The 15799-nt window shown below is 42.7% G+C and overlaps 2 protein-coding genes across 2 annotated transcripts in view; both read left to right on the top strand.

Moving 5' to 3' along the window:
* Positions 1–12823, top strand: part of SP6 (Sp6 transcription factor) — a 32246-nt gene extending 19423 nt beyond the window's left edge. Inside the window, exon 2 of the mRNA XM_069751723.1 lies at positions 9292–12823. Within this exon, the coding sequence (XP_069607824.1) occupies positions 9322–10341 (1020 nt within the window). The 5' untranslated portion in view covers positions 9292–9321 and the 3' untranslated portion in view covers positions 10342–12823. The remainder of the gene's footprint in view (positions 1–9291) is intronic.
* A 1410-nt stretch (positions 12824–14233) lies between these two features.
* SCRN2 (secernin 2) overlaps positions 14234–15799 on the top strand; it is a 169316-nt gene continuing 167750 nt past the window's right edge. Inside the window, exon 1 of the mRNA XM_069751719.1 lies at positions 14234–14261. The gene's annotated coding sequence lies outside the window, so the exon portion shown is untranslated. The remainder of the gene's footprint in view (positions 14262–15799) is intronic.

Here is a 15799-nt window from a genome sequence, read left to right as displayed (position 1 = left end):
TTTTCATCCTCCTCTTCCTCAAGTGATGCCGAACCACTACGCAGATGCCCCAGGAAAGAGAAAATGAACCAGCATCTAACGTTACACACCCCCAAAAATAATGAGCCACAGATTCCTGATTTTGTGGCGGAATCAGGAATCACATTCAACACCACCAGCTTCATAGAAATTTCAAAGTCTTTTGCTCTGAGGATTTTGTAAACCTCATGGTGGCTGAGACAAATTTGTACTCCCAGCAATTTTTGGCCAAAACCACCCTTCATCATTTTCTAACTGGACCCCTGTAGACACAGTTGAAATTGTGACATTTTGTGGACTTGTCCTTCACATTGAGCTATAGAAGAAGCCAGAACTTTGGCAGTATTGGAGTGTTGATGCTTTATACAACACTCACTGCAACAATTTGTGGCCATTCACAAATTTTTGTATTACAATGATAATGCACGGTGTCCTCTCCGAGATTACCCCAACTTTGACTGACTTTTTAAAGTTTGGCCGGTCATTGATCACTTCAGGAACAAGTTTGCTATGGTGTGCGTTCCCCAAAGAAACATCTGTGTGGACAAGTTAGTAATAAATTTCAAAGGGAGGCTCAAATTCTGGCAAAACCTGCCCAGTATGAGTGTGAGGTATGAAATTAAACTTTACAAGCTGTGCTAGAATACCTCGGGGTACACCCACAGGTTTAGAGTTTATGAAGGGAAGGACTCCCGGATTGAACCCCCTGAATGCACCCCTGTTCTGGGAGTGAATAGGAAAACTGTGTGGGATTTGGTGCACCCACTGCTGGATCAAGGTTATCACCTATACATAGATAACTTTTATGCCAGCATCCCACTCTTCAAGTCCCTCTCTGTGCGAGCTGCCGCGGCATACGGTCCTTTCCCAAGAGTCAGAAAGGCCTCCCTAAGACAAAATTGGGCAGCTGCTTAGAAAGGGTGAGAGCAGAGCCTAATGTAGCCACAACATGCTGGTGGTCAATTACAAGGACAAAAGAGATATCCTTTTTGTGATCACCATACATGGTCATGGCAGCACCCCCCACCACAAGTCACCAAACCAGACTGTGTCCTGGGGAACAACAAGAACAAATAGATAGTTGATCTCTCTGACCAAGTCTTCCATTCGTACAGTGCCATGAGAAAAGCCAAGGTATGGTACAAGAAGCTAGCTGTGCACATCTTACAGATGGCAATGTATAACGCTTATGTGCTATCACATTATGGAGGCCAGAACAGTACGTACCTTCAGTTTCAGGAGGTACTGATCAAGCCCCTAATCTTTGGAAATCAGGAAGGAGAGGGCCCCAGTACTTCCTGAACTGAACATGCCCATATCATACCAGACCAATTTCCCGCAAAGCACAAACAAAGGAAAATTGCAAAAGAGGTCCCGAGTGTGTTACAAATGGGCGATACGCAAGCACACCATTTATCAATGCAACATTTGCTCAGAAAACCTGGCCTATGTCTAAAAGAATGCTTCAAACTGTACCACAAATCCATGGACCACTAAATTAATTTCTAACTTACACAACTCACGTATGCCAACCTGATGCACTGTACACAACTCACGTATGCAAACCTGACATACACTACACAACTTACGTGTGCCAACTTGATATACTCTACACTACTCACGTATACCAACCTGATTGACGCTACACAACTTACATATGCCTCTACATTATAAAATTCACATACCAGGAAACACTAGATCAACTCTAATATAAGATGAATTGTGGGGGGTTTTCACAGTTTAGGAACTTCAGGGGCTCTCCAAAAGTGACATGACGCCCACAGACTATAACATTACAGTCTGCGTTCCAAACGTCACTTCTTCCTTTCCGAGCCCTTCCTTGCACTCAGTTATTTTCCCCCACATACGGGATATCAGAGTACTCTGGAGAAATCGCACAACAAATTTTGGGGTCAATTTTCTTCTGTTAGGCTAGGGTCACATTGCGTTATATTACCGCGTTTAACGGACTACGTTACACCGCGGCATAACGCGGTGTAACGTAGTCCGTTAACGCCGCCATTGCCTGTAATGGCGAACGCATCGCTAGCGCATGCCCACATTGGGCGTGCGCTAGCAATGTGCCGTCATTTGAGTGACAGACCGCGAACGCTGTAAGCTGCGCTAGCGGGATCGGCTAACGCGATCCCTTTTGGGACATTGCGTTAGCGCAGTCCGTAGCGCTATGCGCTAAACGGACTTCCCTAACGCAATGTGACCCTAGCCTTACCCTTGTGAAAATAAAAAAATTTGGTCTAAAGTAAAAGTTTTGTGAAAAAAAGTTAAAAGCTAATTTTTTTTCTTTTCACGTTGCTTTAGTACCTTTGAAGCACACGATTGGTTAATAAACTTCTTGAATGTGGTTTTGAGCACCTTGAGGGTTGCAGTTTTTATCATGGTGTCACTATTGAGTATATTCTGCCATATAGATCCCTCAAAGTCACTTCAAATGTGATGTGGTCTCTAAAGAAATGGTTTTGTGAATTGCGTTGGAAAGTTAAGAATTGCTGGTCAACTTTTAACCTTTCTAACCACCCAAAAAAAAAAAATGTTTAAAAAATTGTGCTGGTTACATGTAATTTTGGAGTCTGGATTACCAGGGGCAATATGTATCAGGTATAGATGATTCCATCATTTCCCAAATAGAAAATCTATAACAAACTTTGGATATCGTTTATGACTTTGTTCCATATTCTGGTCCAGCTGTTTTTCCCCTTAAATGTGAAACACTGCAGGGACAGAAATTCATCATTTTCTTTGGGCTACTTTCTGTCATCTGGACTCATCCTGGAGCTAGATGAAAAAAAAAATGGATGAGCATTTCTTGATCAGCCTCTGGACATTTCACTTGTTCTGGATATGTCATCAGTTGTGTGCAGCTGATATATATAAATCTGTTAGAAGAAGTACTTTTCATTTGGATAAGGACATATTATATTATCTGAATATAGCTAGCATCACATAAAAAAACAATCGGTCCAATTTTCATGCAGAAAAGTGGGACGATTATTTTCTCACTTGTCATCCGTGTGCAAGCCGTAATCTATTTTTTTACTCAGCAGCTAGTAATCTTTTACAGGACCAGTTACAGTTTCCCATGTTATAGAATTGCAATGTATCTGTAAAAATCAGATGTCAAACTGTAGCTCAGTACTGCCCCATTAAATAACATTGTCAGTGTGCAATGTGATAAAAAAAATTGGATAGCACCCATCCGATTTATATGGTTGTGTGAGCGAGCCCTAATACATGAAATTGCTTGTCTGTATCGCTGTAAAATTGCTAAATTTAGTAAAGACAACCAGGTATATTTTACTCCGAAACGCTCTGGTGTCTCAGATAAAAGGGTTTGAAGAGCTGGCTCGGGACCGTTGGGACAAATGAGACTAGTCCCACACAAGTTTATTTGATTGACAGATATCTCCATAATTTGTAAAGCGCTGCGGAATATGTTGGCGCTATATAAATAAAAATTATTATTATTATTATTATTATCTCCCATATGTGTACATAGGTGCGAGGAGAAGCCAGTCAGGGTTGGCGCCGGACGAGTCTCCTCTCTACCTATAGTCCCTGATTGGCTCTTCAAACTACCGTATGTTTCGTAAAACATACCTGATTGCAATCATGCAGCCAGGCTCGGATTCCTGCTGCCCATGGTTGGATCGAGTGACAAGTTCCCTTTAAACAGACAAGTCATTAGAATGGGTTGAGGCCGTAGATAACCTTAAGGTACCTTCACACATAACGATATTGTTAACGATATTGTTGCTATTTGTGACGTAGCAACGATATCGTTAATGAAATCGTTATGTGTGACAGCGACCAACGATCAGGCCCCTGCTGGGAGATCGTTGGTCGCTGAATAAAGTCCAGAACTTTATTTCGTCGCTGGACTCCTGCTGACATCGCTGGATCGGCGTGTGTGACACCGATCCAGCGTTGTCTTCACTGGTAACCAGGGTAAACATCGGGTAACTAAGCGCAGGGCCGCGCTTAGTAACCCGATGTTTACCCTGGTTACCATGCTAAAAGTAAAAAAAAACAAACACTAGATACTTACCTACCGCTGTCTGTCCTCCAGCGCTGTGCTCTGCTCTCCTCCTGTACTGGCTGTGAGCCGGAAAGCAGAGCGGTGACGTCACCGCTCTGCTTTCCGGCTCACAGACAGTACAGGAGGAGAGCAGAGAAGCAGAGCGCACCGCTGGAGGACAGACGGCTGTAGGTAAGTATGTAGTGTTTGTTTTTTTTTACTTTAAAGGCCCCTTCACATTAAGCGACGCTGCAGCGATACCGACAACGATCCGGATCGCTGCAGCGTCGCTGTTTGGTCGCTGGAGAGCTGTCACACAGACCGCTCTCCAGCGACCAACGATGCCGGTAACCAGGGTAAACATCGGGTAACTAAGCGCAGGGCCGCGCTTAGTAACCCGATGTTTACCCTGGTTACCATGCTAAAAGTAAAAAAAAACAAACACTACATACTTACCTACAGCCGTCTGTCCTCCAGCGGTGCGCTCTGCTTCTCTGCTCTCCTCCTGTACTGTCTGTGAGCCGGAAAGCAGAGCGGTGACGTCACCGCTCTGCTTTCCGGCTCACAGCCAGTACAGGAGGAGAGCAGAGCACAGCGCTGGAGGACAGACAGCGGTAGGTAAGTATCTAGTGTTTGTTTTTTTTTACTTTTAGCATGGTAACCAGGGTAAACATCGGGTTACTAAGCGCGGCCCTGCGCTTAGTTACCCGATGTTTACCCTGGTTACCAGTGAAGACATCGCTGGATCGGTGTCACACACACCGATCCAGCGATGTCAGCAGGAGTCCAGCGACGAAATAAAGTTCTGGACTTTATTCAGCGACCAACGATCTCCCAGCAGGGGCCTGATCGTTGGTCGCTGTCACACATAACGATTTCATTAACGATATCGTTGCTACGTCACAAATAGCAACGATATCGTTAACAATATCGTTATGTGTGAAGGTACCTTTAGCATGGTAACCAGGGTAAACATCGGGTTACTAAGCGCGGCCCTGCGCTTAGTTACCCGATGTTTACCCTGGTTACCGGCATCGTTGGTCGCTGGAGAGCGGTCTGTGTGACAGCTCTCCAGCGACCAAACAGCGACGCTGCAGCGATCCGGATCGTTGTCGGTATCGCTGCAGCGTCGCTTAATGTGAAGGGGCCTTTAGTCAGATGGAAGAACTCATAGACTCTGACAGTTGGCTGAACTTGGACTACGAATATGAGAGCTTGGTTACCCTGGACATCATTCAGAAATTCATCTGAATTTAGAACTTGGCTAACATCGTCATTCTAGTGATGATGAGCCAGTAATATCTCACTCAGAATATGCAAAATTCCCCTCCCTATACCTCCCTCCTGTGTTGGCTTTTGTGTTCCCCCCGATTCTTCCCTATCGTGTCTGGTCAACAGTTTATTCACATAACATGATACAACATTTCAATACTGTTTGTTGCACTATACTCTCCATTTCCAAATAAGTATCTGCTGGTTAATATACTTACATTTTGTTGATTGTACCTGTTGTGCGACCTGAATTTGATTTTGATGTATGTTGAAACATTAATTGTTAATTATAACTTCAATAAACATATATTGAGCCATAAATAGACAAGTCAGGAATGGTGACGGGTCCTTTTTAATGTGATAGTTATCACAGTTAGGAATTTCCAGCACTGTGTGGGTTAAGTGTCTGCTCCCCAGACTTTCTGACCCTTGTATCCCGGGGGTCTCGCTCTGCCTCCAGTACTGGCTACCACTCAGACAATAATTACTGTAATTTGCATCCAGCAGCCCTTTATTACAGCCGCTGGCTCCCATGTTATTTAGGATGAAAGATAAACTGTATTTACATTTCCTTTGTATATGTGAAAACCTCTAATCAGAGTGGGTGACTCCTGATCTGGCAATTCAGAAGCTAAAAGATACTGGGTCCAAAATTTAAGCCCCCAATACACTTTAGATATCTGTCGCTGGATGATGGTTCGGCTGATCGTTCAGTCAGCATCTGACTCCCCGAAAATCCTCTGTCCCCCCAAAAAGTTGGACATGCGCATGCCAGATCCTTATCTCCCCGAAAATCCACTGTCAGGGACCCCCATACATATTAGATTGTCAGCTGAACTCATCAATAGCAGTTGATGCATCCAAGGTTAATCTAATGTGTATGGGGGGCTTTAGAGTTACCCAGAAGACAAGAACAGGAACCAAACCTTTGAGAAGGTAACATCTAGAAATAAGGGAAGATACAGGTGTATTTAGCATAAGGAAGGGTAGAAGGAAGGTTAGAACTTCTACAATGTCTAAAATGAGCGTACAGGCTCTCATGTTTCATCACTGAAAAGGGCAGACCTTTATGTGTATCCAGTATGGGAAGGTCTACAGTATGCAATAAATTAGGTTCTACAACCCCTGGCAAAAATTATGGAATCACCGGCCTTGGAGGTTGTTCATTCAGTTGTTTAATTTTGTAGAAAAAAAAGCAGATCACAGACATGGCACAAAACTAAAGTCATTGCAAATGGCAACATTCTGGCTTTAAGAAACACTAAATGAAATCAAGAACAAAAAATGTGGTAGTCAGTAATGGTTACTTCTTTTAACCAAGCATAGGGGAAAAATTATGGAATCACTCAAATTACAAGCTTAATAGGTAACAAATGAAGACAGTATTGAATCGTGTGCACATACTAGTATTACTGTACTTCTGTGACTAAAGCTCCATATACCACTTCATTGTCAGTCACTGTAGCTACACTACTGGCCATGTGCTCAACACAGAAAAATGTTCATGCATGGTACGAATACTGTTGTAAATTTCTCACCAAATACTGAATGTGGGAACGTGTCAGCCTGTTGAGAGCTACAGGTGCTTCTCACAAAATTAGAATATCATCCAAAAGTTAATTTATTTCAGTTCTTCAATACAAAAAGTGAAACTCATATATTATATAGAGTCATTACAAACAGAATGATCTATTTCAAGTGTTTTCTGATAATGTTGATGATTATGGCTTACAACCAATGAAAACCCAAAAGTCATTATCTAAGTAAATTAGAATACTTTATAACACCAGCTTGAAAAATGATTTTAAAATCCGAAATGTAGGCCTACTGAAATGTATGTTCAGTAAATGCACTCAATACTTGGTCGGGGCTCCTTTTGCATCAGTTACTGCATCAGTGTGGCGTGGCATGGAGGCGATCAGCCTGTGGCACTGCTGAGGTGTTATGGAAGCCCAGGTTGCTTTACTAACAGCCTTCAGTTCGTCTGCATTGTTGGGTCTGGTGTCTCTCATCTTCCTCTGGCAATACCCCATAGATTTTCTATGGTGTAAGGTCAGGCGAGTTTGCTAGCCAATCAAGCACAGTGATCCTGTTGTTTTTAAATCAGGTATTGGTACTTTTGGCAGCGTGGACAGGTGCCAAGTTCTGCTGGAGAATGAAATTTTCATCTCCTAAAAGCTTATCGGCAGAGGGAAGCATGAAGTGCTCAAAAATTTCCAAGTAGACAGCTGCACTGACTTTGGTCTTGATAAAACACAGGGGACCTACACCAGCAGATGACATGGCTCCCCAAACCATCACTAATTGTGGAAACTTCACACTAGACCTCAAGCTGCTTGGATTGTGTGCCTCTCCACTCTCCCTCCAGACTCTGGGACCTTGATTTCCAAATGAAATGCAAAATTTACTTTCATCTGAAAACAACACATTGGACCACTGAGCAACAGTCTAGTTCTTTTTCTCCTTGGCCCAGGTAAGACGCTACTGGTACTGTCTATTGGTCATGAGTGGCTTGACACAAGTAATGCGCCACTTGTAGCCCATGTCCTGGATACGTCTGTGTGTGGTGGCTCTTGAAGCAAGGACTCCAGCAGCAGTCCACTCCTTGTGAATCTCTCCCAAATTTTTGAATGGCCTATTCTTAACAATCCTTTCAAGGCTGCGGTTATCCCGGTTGCTTGTGCACCTTTTTCTACCACACTTTTTTCTTCCTCTCAACTTTCCATTAACATGCTTTGATACATCACTCTGTGACTAACCAGCTTCTTTGGGAATGACCTTTTGTTGCTTAGCCTCCTTGTGGAGTATGTCAATGACTGCCTTCTGGACATCTGTCAAGTCAGCAGTCTTCCCCATGATTGTGGATCCTACTGAAACAGACTAAAGGACATTTATAAACGCTTAGGAAGCCTTTGCAGGTGTTTTTTGTTAATTTTTTTCAATTTGCTGAGATAATGACTTTTGTGTTTTCATTGGCATTCATTTCAAGCCATAATCATCAACATTAACAGAAATAAACACTTGAAATAGATCAATCTGTAATGACTCTGTATAATATGAGTTTCACTTTTTGTATTGAGAACCTGAAATAAATTAACTTTTTGATGATATTCTAATTTTGTGAGAAGCACCTGTATATTGGTATATTAGGTGAAGGCATTACTATGAGAACCCACATGGAAACATGCGTAGGATTGAGGAGCCTGGAATGAAAAGTCCTGTTGTAAAAGGTCTGTTTCTTTCAACCACCATGTGTGCGAGTTACTACATAAAGCTACAATTTGTTACCAGCTATAATTGATCACAATACAATTGTAGTGATATATAATAATCACTGGGTCGAGAATAATTTGGACACAATGTTCCTTTATAAGATGAATCCACAGGTTATAGGTGCATGTATGCTTCTTTAGAGGAATCTGTCACCAGGTTTTTGCTAATCCATCAGAGAGCACCATAATGTAGGGACAGACCTTGATGTGTCATTTACTGGTCTGCTTGCTGTCATTTTGATAAAATCCTTGTTTTATCTGCTGAAGATTTAGCAGTTCTCTGAATGCTGAGCTCTATATAACTCCTCCCACACCACTGATTGGAAGCTTTCTGCCAAAGAATATTGTTCACTGAAAGTTGCCAATCAGTGGCGGGGGCGGGGTTATACAGAGCTCCTTAATATGGAGGACTACTTGGCAGCAGGTTAACTAGTCTTCTAATGATAATCTTCTGTTGATAAACCAGAGATTTTATCAAAAGTACACTATACAATCTAGAAAGTGACACATCTCTGGAATCAGTGTATCTCTCTCAACATAATGCTGCTCTCAGACAAGGTGGCAAAAAGCTGGTGACATATTCCCTTTAATATAGTCCATGTATTATAGTGGTCAGCTGTTGCAGAATATTCACTGTTTATTGCAAAGGTGGAATAGAACTTTCTTTCTAAATCTTTCTATTTGATATCTTCACAGCTATCTTTTGCCTGGACAACCTTATCTGCAATGCTGACTGCTGTATGTAGCTCTTTGGGAAACCAGCCATCTGAGGCTCCTGGATCTCCAGCCACCTCTGAGCTCTCACTCAAGTCATACACAATCCCCTCAGACTCTGATCCAGGACTACAACTTCACCAGGAGTCACCCCAAGATCCACCCTATACTTCTCCTGAGAGATACACTTCTCTTTCCTCTGTTCGACTTCCCTGTCAAACATTTGCAGGCCGTGAATCTGCTGAGATCTCTTCATTTACCAAGTTTCTGCATCCAACCCTTGAGATGTCTCATCCATATGAATCCTGGATGAGACCTCCATCCACAGGCGGTCCTGGTGAAGAGACTGGTATTCCTTCATGGTGGGATCTTCATGCTGGCTCCAGTTGGATGGATATGCAGCCTGGAACTGGAGGCTTTAATACAACCTCACCCCACCAGGCCCCTTTAGGGGGTTATGGCTCTGAGCTATGTCTTCCCCCTGCACACCTGCTGCCTCCCACACATCATCTCATGGGAACATTGGAAGCCACAATGGATTCTCATGCTGCTGAACAAAGCTCGGACGGTTCTCCTCGTCCCAAAACTGCCAGGCGGGCAATGCCACGTAGTGCTGCTCAAACTGCCTGTCGTTGCCCCAACTGCCAGGAAGCAGAGCGTGTTGGTACCAGTGGAGATGTGACAAAGCGAAAAACCATGCACAACTGCCACATCCCAGGTTGTGGGAAAGCATATGCCAAAACATCCCATCTAAAGGCACACTTACGCTGGCACAGTGGTGACCGTCCTTTTGTCTGCAACTGGTTGTTCTGTGGCAAGAGATTTACAAGGAGTGATGAGCTGCAAAGACACTTACAGACCCATACAGGTGCAAAAAAATATCCTTGCTCTTCCTGTAGTCGCGTGTTCATGAGGAGCGATCATCTCACCAAACACATGAAAACCCATGATGGGGAGAATCGGGGGTCAACAGAGACTTCTAGTAAGGCTAAGAGGGAGCCAGAAGAGAGTACTAGTACTCATACAAATTGAGAAGCCTTCCCTTGAAATGAGAAGGTTCTGTGGTTTGAGGTGTCATCCAGAATGAGATCCTCCACAGTACAGTACTTGTAGTTCGTGGAAGGATCTGTATTAATTTATTTGTAGATAGACCATTGCCTCTAATATTAGCACATACCACGTTGTAGAAGTAGCGATGGTCCGGTAGACACTGCAGAAGCACAATGAGCGAGAGTAAACCAGAGACGATTATAGCAGTAGACACTGCAGAGTAGGAGAGCAGATGTTTAAAAAACGGCATGCGAGAACCCTAGTTAGGGCTTGTAGATCCGCAGAATTAGATGTTCACAGAAGCCTCAAATGGCTTTAAACATTTTGTGATGTTAAAATCAGACAAGGCATTGCAAGTAAGAAAAAAATGTTTTGAAAAATTCCGTGCACTAATAATATAAATTTTTCAGAATTTCTTTTTTAACTCTTTAGTTTTAGTTTTCAGAGTGATTGGAGGGAACACCCACTTTGCTGTTAATCTGTTACTGAGGGGCTGCCCCTCCCGCAGAGTCTCCTTATGTTATGGGGGGAATGTCTCTATAAAACTGGGTGTGGAAGGATATGGGCAGAGAACACCTCCACGCCCAGTGAAGCACCAGCATGCACTGGCTGCACCCAGGGGACCTGAAAGGTGCTGTATTAACTCTTTCACTGTCATTTAGAGGCTAGATACTGTTTGGAACCCAGATGATCTATAGGCGGGAGGATTTACCAGATGGTGCTTTTTTAATTATTATTATTTTTCTGCCATGGACTTTGTGTGCTTCAATTACTGCAAAACAAATTTCGCTGCCTTGTTCTTAATAAATCAGTTCATGACAACAGTGCTCTTAAACATGTTTGGCATTGTACAATTGTCTTTACATTAATTTGTGCATCAGTCTTTCAGCGGCTTAAAGAGGGCTTTAATCTATATGATGTTCTTACATAGAAGGTCTTTGTTGCTAAGACTCGGGAGGGCTGTCATTATCATAAGTAGGGGTCTACACGACAGAGGATTCAAAGTTACAGAAAATCTAAAAAGCTGCTGCATAAATTGGATGTGGATACAATGACAGTCAAATACTTCTTTTTCTTCATTGCGAAGTCTCCTGTCCAGCTGTTATGGGTTTATATTATTTATTAGAACCAGTCCAGCGGGGGGCCTGGAGTGGGATACGGCCAGTAACTAATCTTATGTATTTTATTATGATTTACGTGTGACTTGAAGAATTCCGCTCATAACAATGTGAGGTGGTGATGGATGTCCTGATAGGGTCATACCTCATTTACCATCCGGAGTCTGATGGTGGATCCATTGTAGTTCATCACATTGTTATTGCATTGTAAATAGGCTGTATTTATAGGTAGTCTTAATCTTTTAAGTTAAAAGCCCGCACCCTTCACTGTGTCCTCAAAGTTAATCTTTCCTATGTAATAACAGTAATAATTTTCTTTGGACAATATCTACATGTTAGAAGAGTCTCTTGACAATAAAATGAATTTTAAGGGTTCCTCTTGCTGGAAACCCAAATAATCAGAAGAGAAATTATTGGGAAACCTAGCAGTACTTGTTAAATTACCTTGCAGCACCACCTGGGGGAATGCTAAGCAGTACATAATACCCATTCAAATCAATAGACTGACGGTATGATTTAGGACAAATCAGGTCCCCCAGAACGAAAGACACTCTGGGTAAATGCTCTCCAGGGGCAGCAGATGTGGGTTCTGAAGCTGTGGGGGCTCAATGGGTCCCTTTGAGTCGTATGAGAAGACTGATACTATTAAAGACCTGTGATAGTTGGGGGGCCCTCTTGGAAATTTTTCATTGGGTCCGTCTCCACTCCTGAATGAGAACCCCTCTCTGTTAATTCAGGATTCCCTAATCGGGTATATCCACGTGGTTCTCTAAACCAGAAATCCACATTATGTAGAGGACTTGACCTAAAGTATAAATAGGAACCCATTAAATGGTTAAGCAAATCACAAGCAATTAGTATTAGTTCTGTGCCCTATATGTTTATAATGTGAAACCGTACCTTCAGTATAAAGCAAGGCCAAAGTATTTGCTAATTTTTGGAAGTAATCCAGGAAAATTCAGGCATGTTGCTGTCAGAAAACAGTAAGATTTTAAATCAACCCTCCCATGCATTATTGGGCAATCCTTCGGGAAGGACTTAAAAGTTCCTATTTTCCCAACCAAGATGTTGGTATGTATTAATCTCCTCTCTGGAAATTTTGGATGCATACCTGATTGCTGCTTTCTAGGATGTTTTTTTTAGGGATTTAACTATAGGAAGTGCAGAAATGTCCTACACACAAACAATGCGTAAGTTTTGGGGGTGTTTGCTACACATTTTGCTTTGGGCCCCTGGACCTTCAACGCCAAATCATCAGTTGATGTATCTATCTCATGATGTTGAGAACAATAATTTTGTGATGACATTAAGAATACGAATGATAATAAAAAATAGAATTGGTATGATTCGTGATGAGTTTGTGTGTTTTGTTGGGGCAGACACAGGGAGGGAGCAGGATCTTGGATCTCAGTCGGCTCCTCGACAGGCGTCGAGATAATCTATGAATCAGCGTCTCCTGTGAGATTTGTGGTCTCTGCGGGTGTGATCCTGAGATAGGACTGTTGTATGATGAGCATCAGCAGGAGCCATACATTTGCCCAGACAGTAAGTAAAACAGAAGAAGCTTCATCTTGTCTAGATCTAATATGAACTGATGAGCTGATGAGAAAATACTGCGCCATTCACATGCTGATCATTTTTTACACAAAGCGATGACTTGAATCCGCAAATCAGATCATAATCAGACATCTGTTGTGTTTTTTCATATAATAACAATCAGTCCTAGGGAAAAAAAAGCAAACGTGATCATGACCATAGATTATTATGGGTATGTGTTGTATCTGTAAAAAAGTGGACATCTACAAGAGGCCTTACTCCACTAGATATGAATAGGACCTGCACTGTACACACGCAGGTTCTGGATCCACACATGTAGAACATGCATATATGGCTCAAATATCACATCAAACACTTCAACATACAACACACATACAAAACACAATATGGAAGTAAGTGTCAATTTTTTCAGGACAAAAACTAGACAATTTTTTATATGGTCATCTGAACCCGGCGTTATGTGTATCACAGTGTGCCTGCTAGGCTACATTAAGGCCGGGATCACACACAGCGAGATACGGCCGAGTCTCGCTGGTTAAAACCAAACTCTGGCACCGGCACTCCAGAGCGGAGCATTCAGCTCCATGTATTGCTATGCGGCCGCACGCTGCGCTCCGGAGTGCCGGTGCCAGAGCTTGACTCGGCCGTATCTCGCTGTGTGTGATCCCGGCCTTAATGTAGCCTAGCAGGCACACTGTGATACACATAACGCCGGTTCAGATGACCGTATAAAAAATTGTCTAGTTTTTGTCCTGAAAAAATTGACATTTTTACTTCCATATTGTGTTTTGTATGTTCGTTTTCTCTATCCATATATTGTATCCATATGGCCATTTTTCATACCCATATTGTGTCTGTATATGTCCATTTTGCACATCCATATGGCATTTGGTTTTTACATAAATGGGATTTTCAAAGTGACAATCTTTGATAGATGCAAACAAATCCAAAAGGGGTTTAGGTTAAGCAGTCCTTTTCCTTAGCAAAAAAAATAACATGGAATCAAAAACCCATATTTTGCTTAACCTAAACCTTGTACATTAGACTGTCGCAGCTCCTAAAATAAGACCTCACAACCATCCACACTGATTGCTGTTAATTGTGACCTTTTCTACATGTGGAAACTCCCACAATTCTTTGCAGTATTCACTTTATAACACCAGCAGGCTCCTGGCTTGTCACTTATAAGGTCAGAGCAGACACCCTGCTGCAGCCGGGCGAGTGCAGGTAAGGGAATGTGTTCCATAGAAACACTATTAAACAGGTTGTTCTACATATAGATTTCCCTTGGTATTGGCACATTGTTCCTAGCTGGCAACACGGAAAGAAGGCAAAGTGCATTAGGTGTCCAGCCTAACAAGAAAAGTAGGAAGTAAGAAGCATTCACACAGAAGCTGTCAGACTAGAAAAAGTCTTGTACCATTACCAGGCTTACAAGCATAAGAAAAAAAAATCTACTTCTTCACATTGTCAAATAGTTTTCCATCCTAATAATTGAAATGGATTTGTGGAAAAGGCAAGCAAGGTAATACGTATGTGATCCATTTTTTTGTGCATCCACTGCCCTATAATGGACAAGTCTGATCCAAAATAGGGATCAAAATAGTACAGCCTGTGACTTTTATTTTCTTTACACGCAGACCATCTGAGCATCTGTAAAAACGTTCATATGACTTACATTAACATTGACTTGCATTGATCAGTGTGCAATCCATTTGCTACCTGCTTTGCATACTGATATTTAAAGGGAATCTGTAAGCAGGTTTTTGCCATTTAATTCAAGAGTGGCATAATGTAGGGGCAGAGACCCTGATTCCAGGGATCTATCTCCTATAAGGCTATGTGCACACTTTGCAGATTCCACTGCGGATTTTTCCGCAGCGGAATTGCAAAATCCGCAGTGAAAACCCATCGCGGTTTTTACTGCGGATTTATCGCGGTTTTTACTGCGTTTTCTTCTGCGGATTTTCAACTGCAGTTTTCTATTGGAGCAGCTGAAAATCCGCAGAAAAGAAGTGACATGCTGCGGAATGTAATCCGCAGCGTTTCCGCGCGGATTTTTCTGCAGCATGTGCACAGCGTTTTTTGTTTCCCATAGGTTTACATTGAAATGTAAACTCATGGGAAACTGCTGCGGATCCGCAGCGGTCAAATCCGCTGCGGATCCGCAGCAAAATCCGCAAAGTGTGAATATAGCCTTAGGCTGTGTACTGTAATTTCAATATAATCAGTGTTTTTATCATCAGGAGATTATCACCAGAGGACTAAAGGTACCTTCACACATAACGATATCGTTAACGATATCGTTGCTTTTTGTGACGTAGCAACGATATCATTAAGGAAATCGTTATGTGTGACAGCGACCAACGATCAGGCCCCTGCTGGGAGATCGTTGGTCGCTGAGGAAAGTCCAGAACTTTATTTCGCCGCTGACATTGCTGGATCGGCGTGTGTGACACTGATCTAGCGATGTCTTCACTGGTAACCAGGGTAAACATCGGGTTACTAAGCGCAGGGCCGCGCTTAGTAACCCGATGTTTACCATGGTTACCAGCGTAAACGTTAAAAAAAGAAACACTACATACTTACCTTCAGCTGTCTGTCCCCGGTGCTCTGCTTCTCTGCACTCCTCCTGCATCTTGTGTCAGCGCCGGCCAGCCGGAAAGCACAGCAGTGACGTCACCACTCTGCTTTCCGGATGACCGGCGCTGACAGTGCAGAGGAAAGCAGAGCGTCGGAGGACAGACAGCTGAAGGTAAGTATGT

The sequence above is a fragment of the Ranitomeya imitator genome, chromosome 2, assembly GCF_032444005.1.
Source record: "Ranitomeya imitator isolate aRanImi1 chromosome 2, aRanImi1.pri, whole genome shotgun sequence".
In the NCBI taxonomy this organism is placed as follows: Eukaryota; Metazoa; Chordata; class Amphibia; order Anura; family Dendrobatidae; genus Ranitomeya; species Ranitomeya imitator.
Note: the sequence above shows the minus strand (reverse complement) of the source record. Positions and strands in the feature narration are given on the sequence as shown.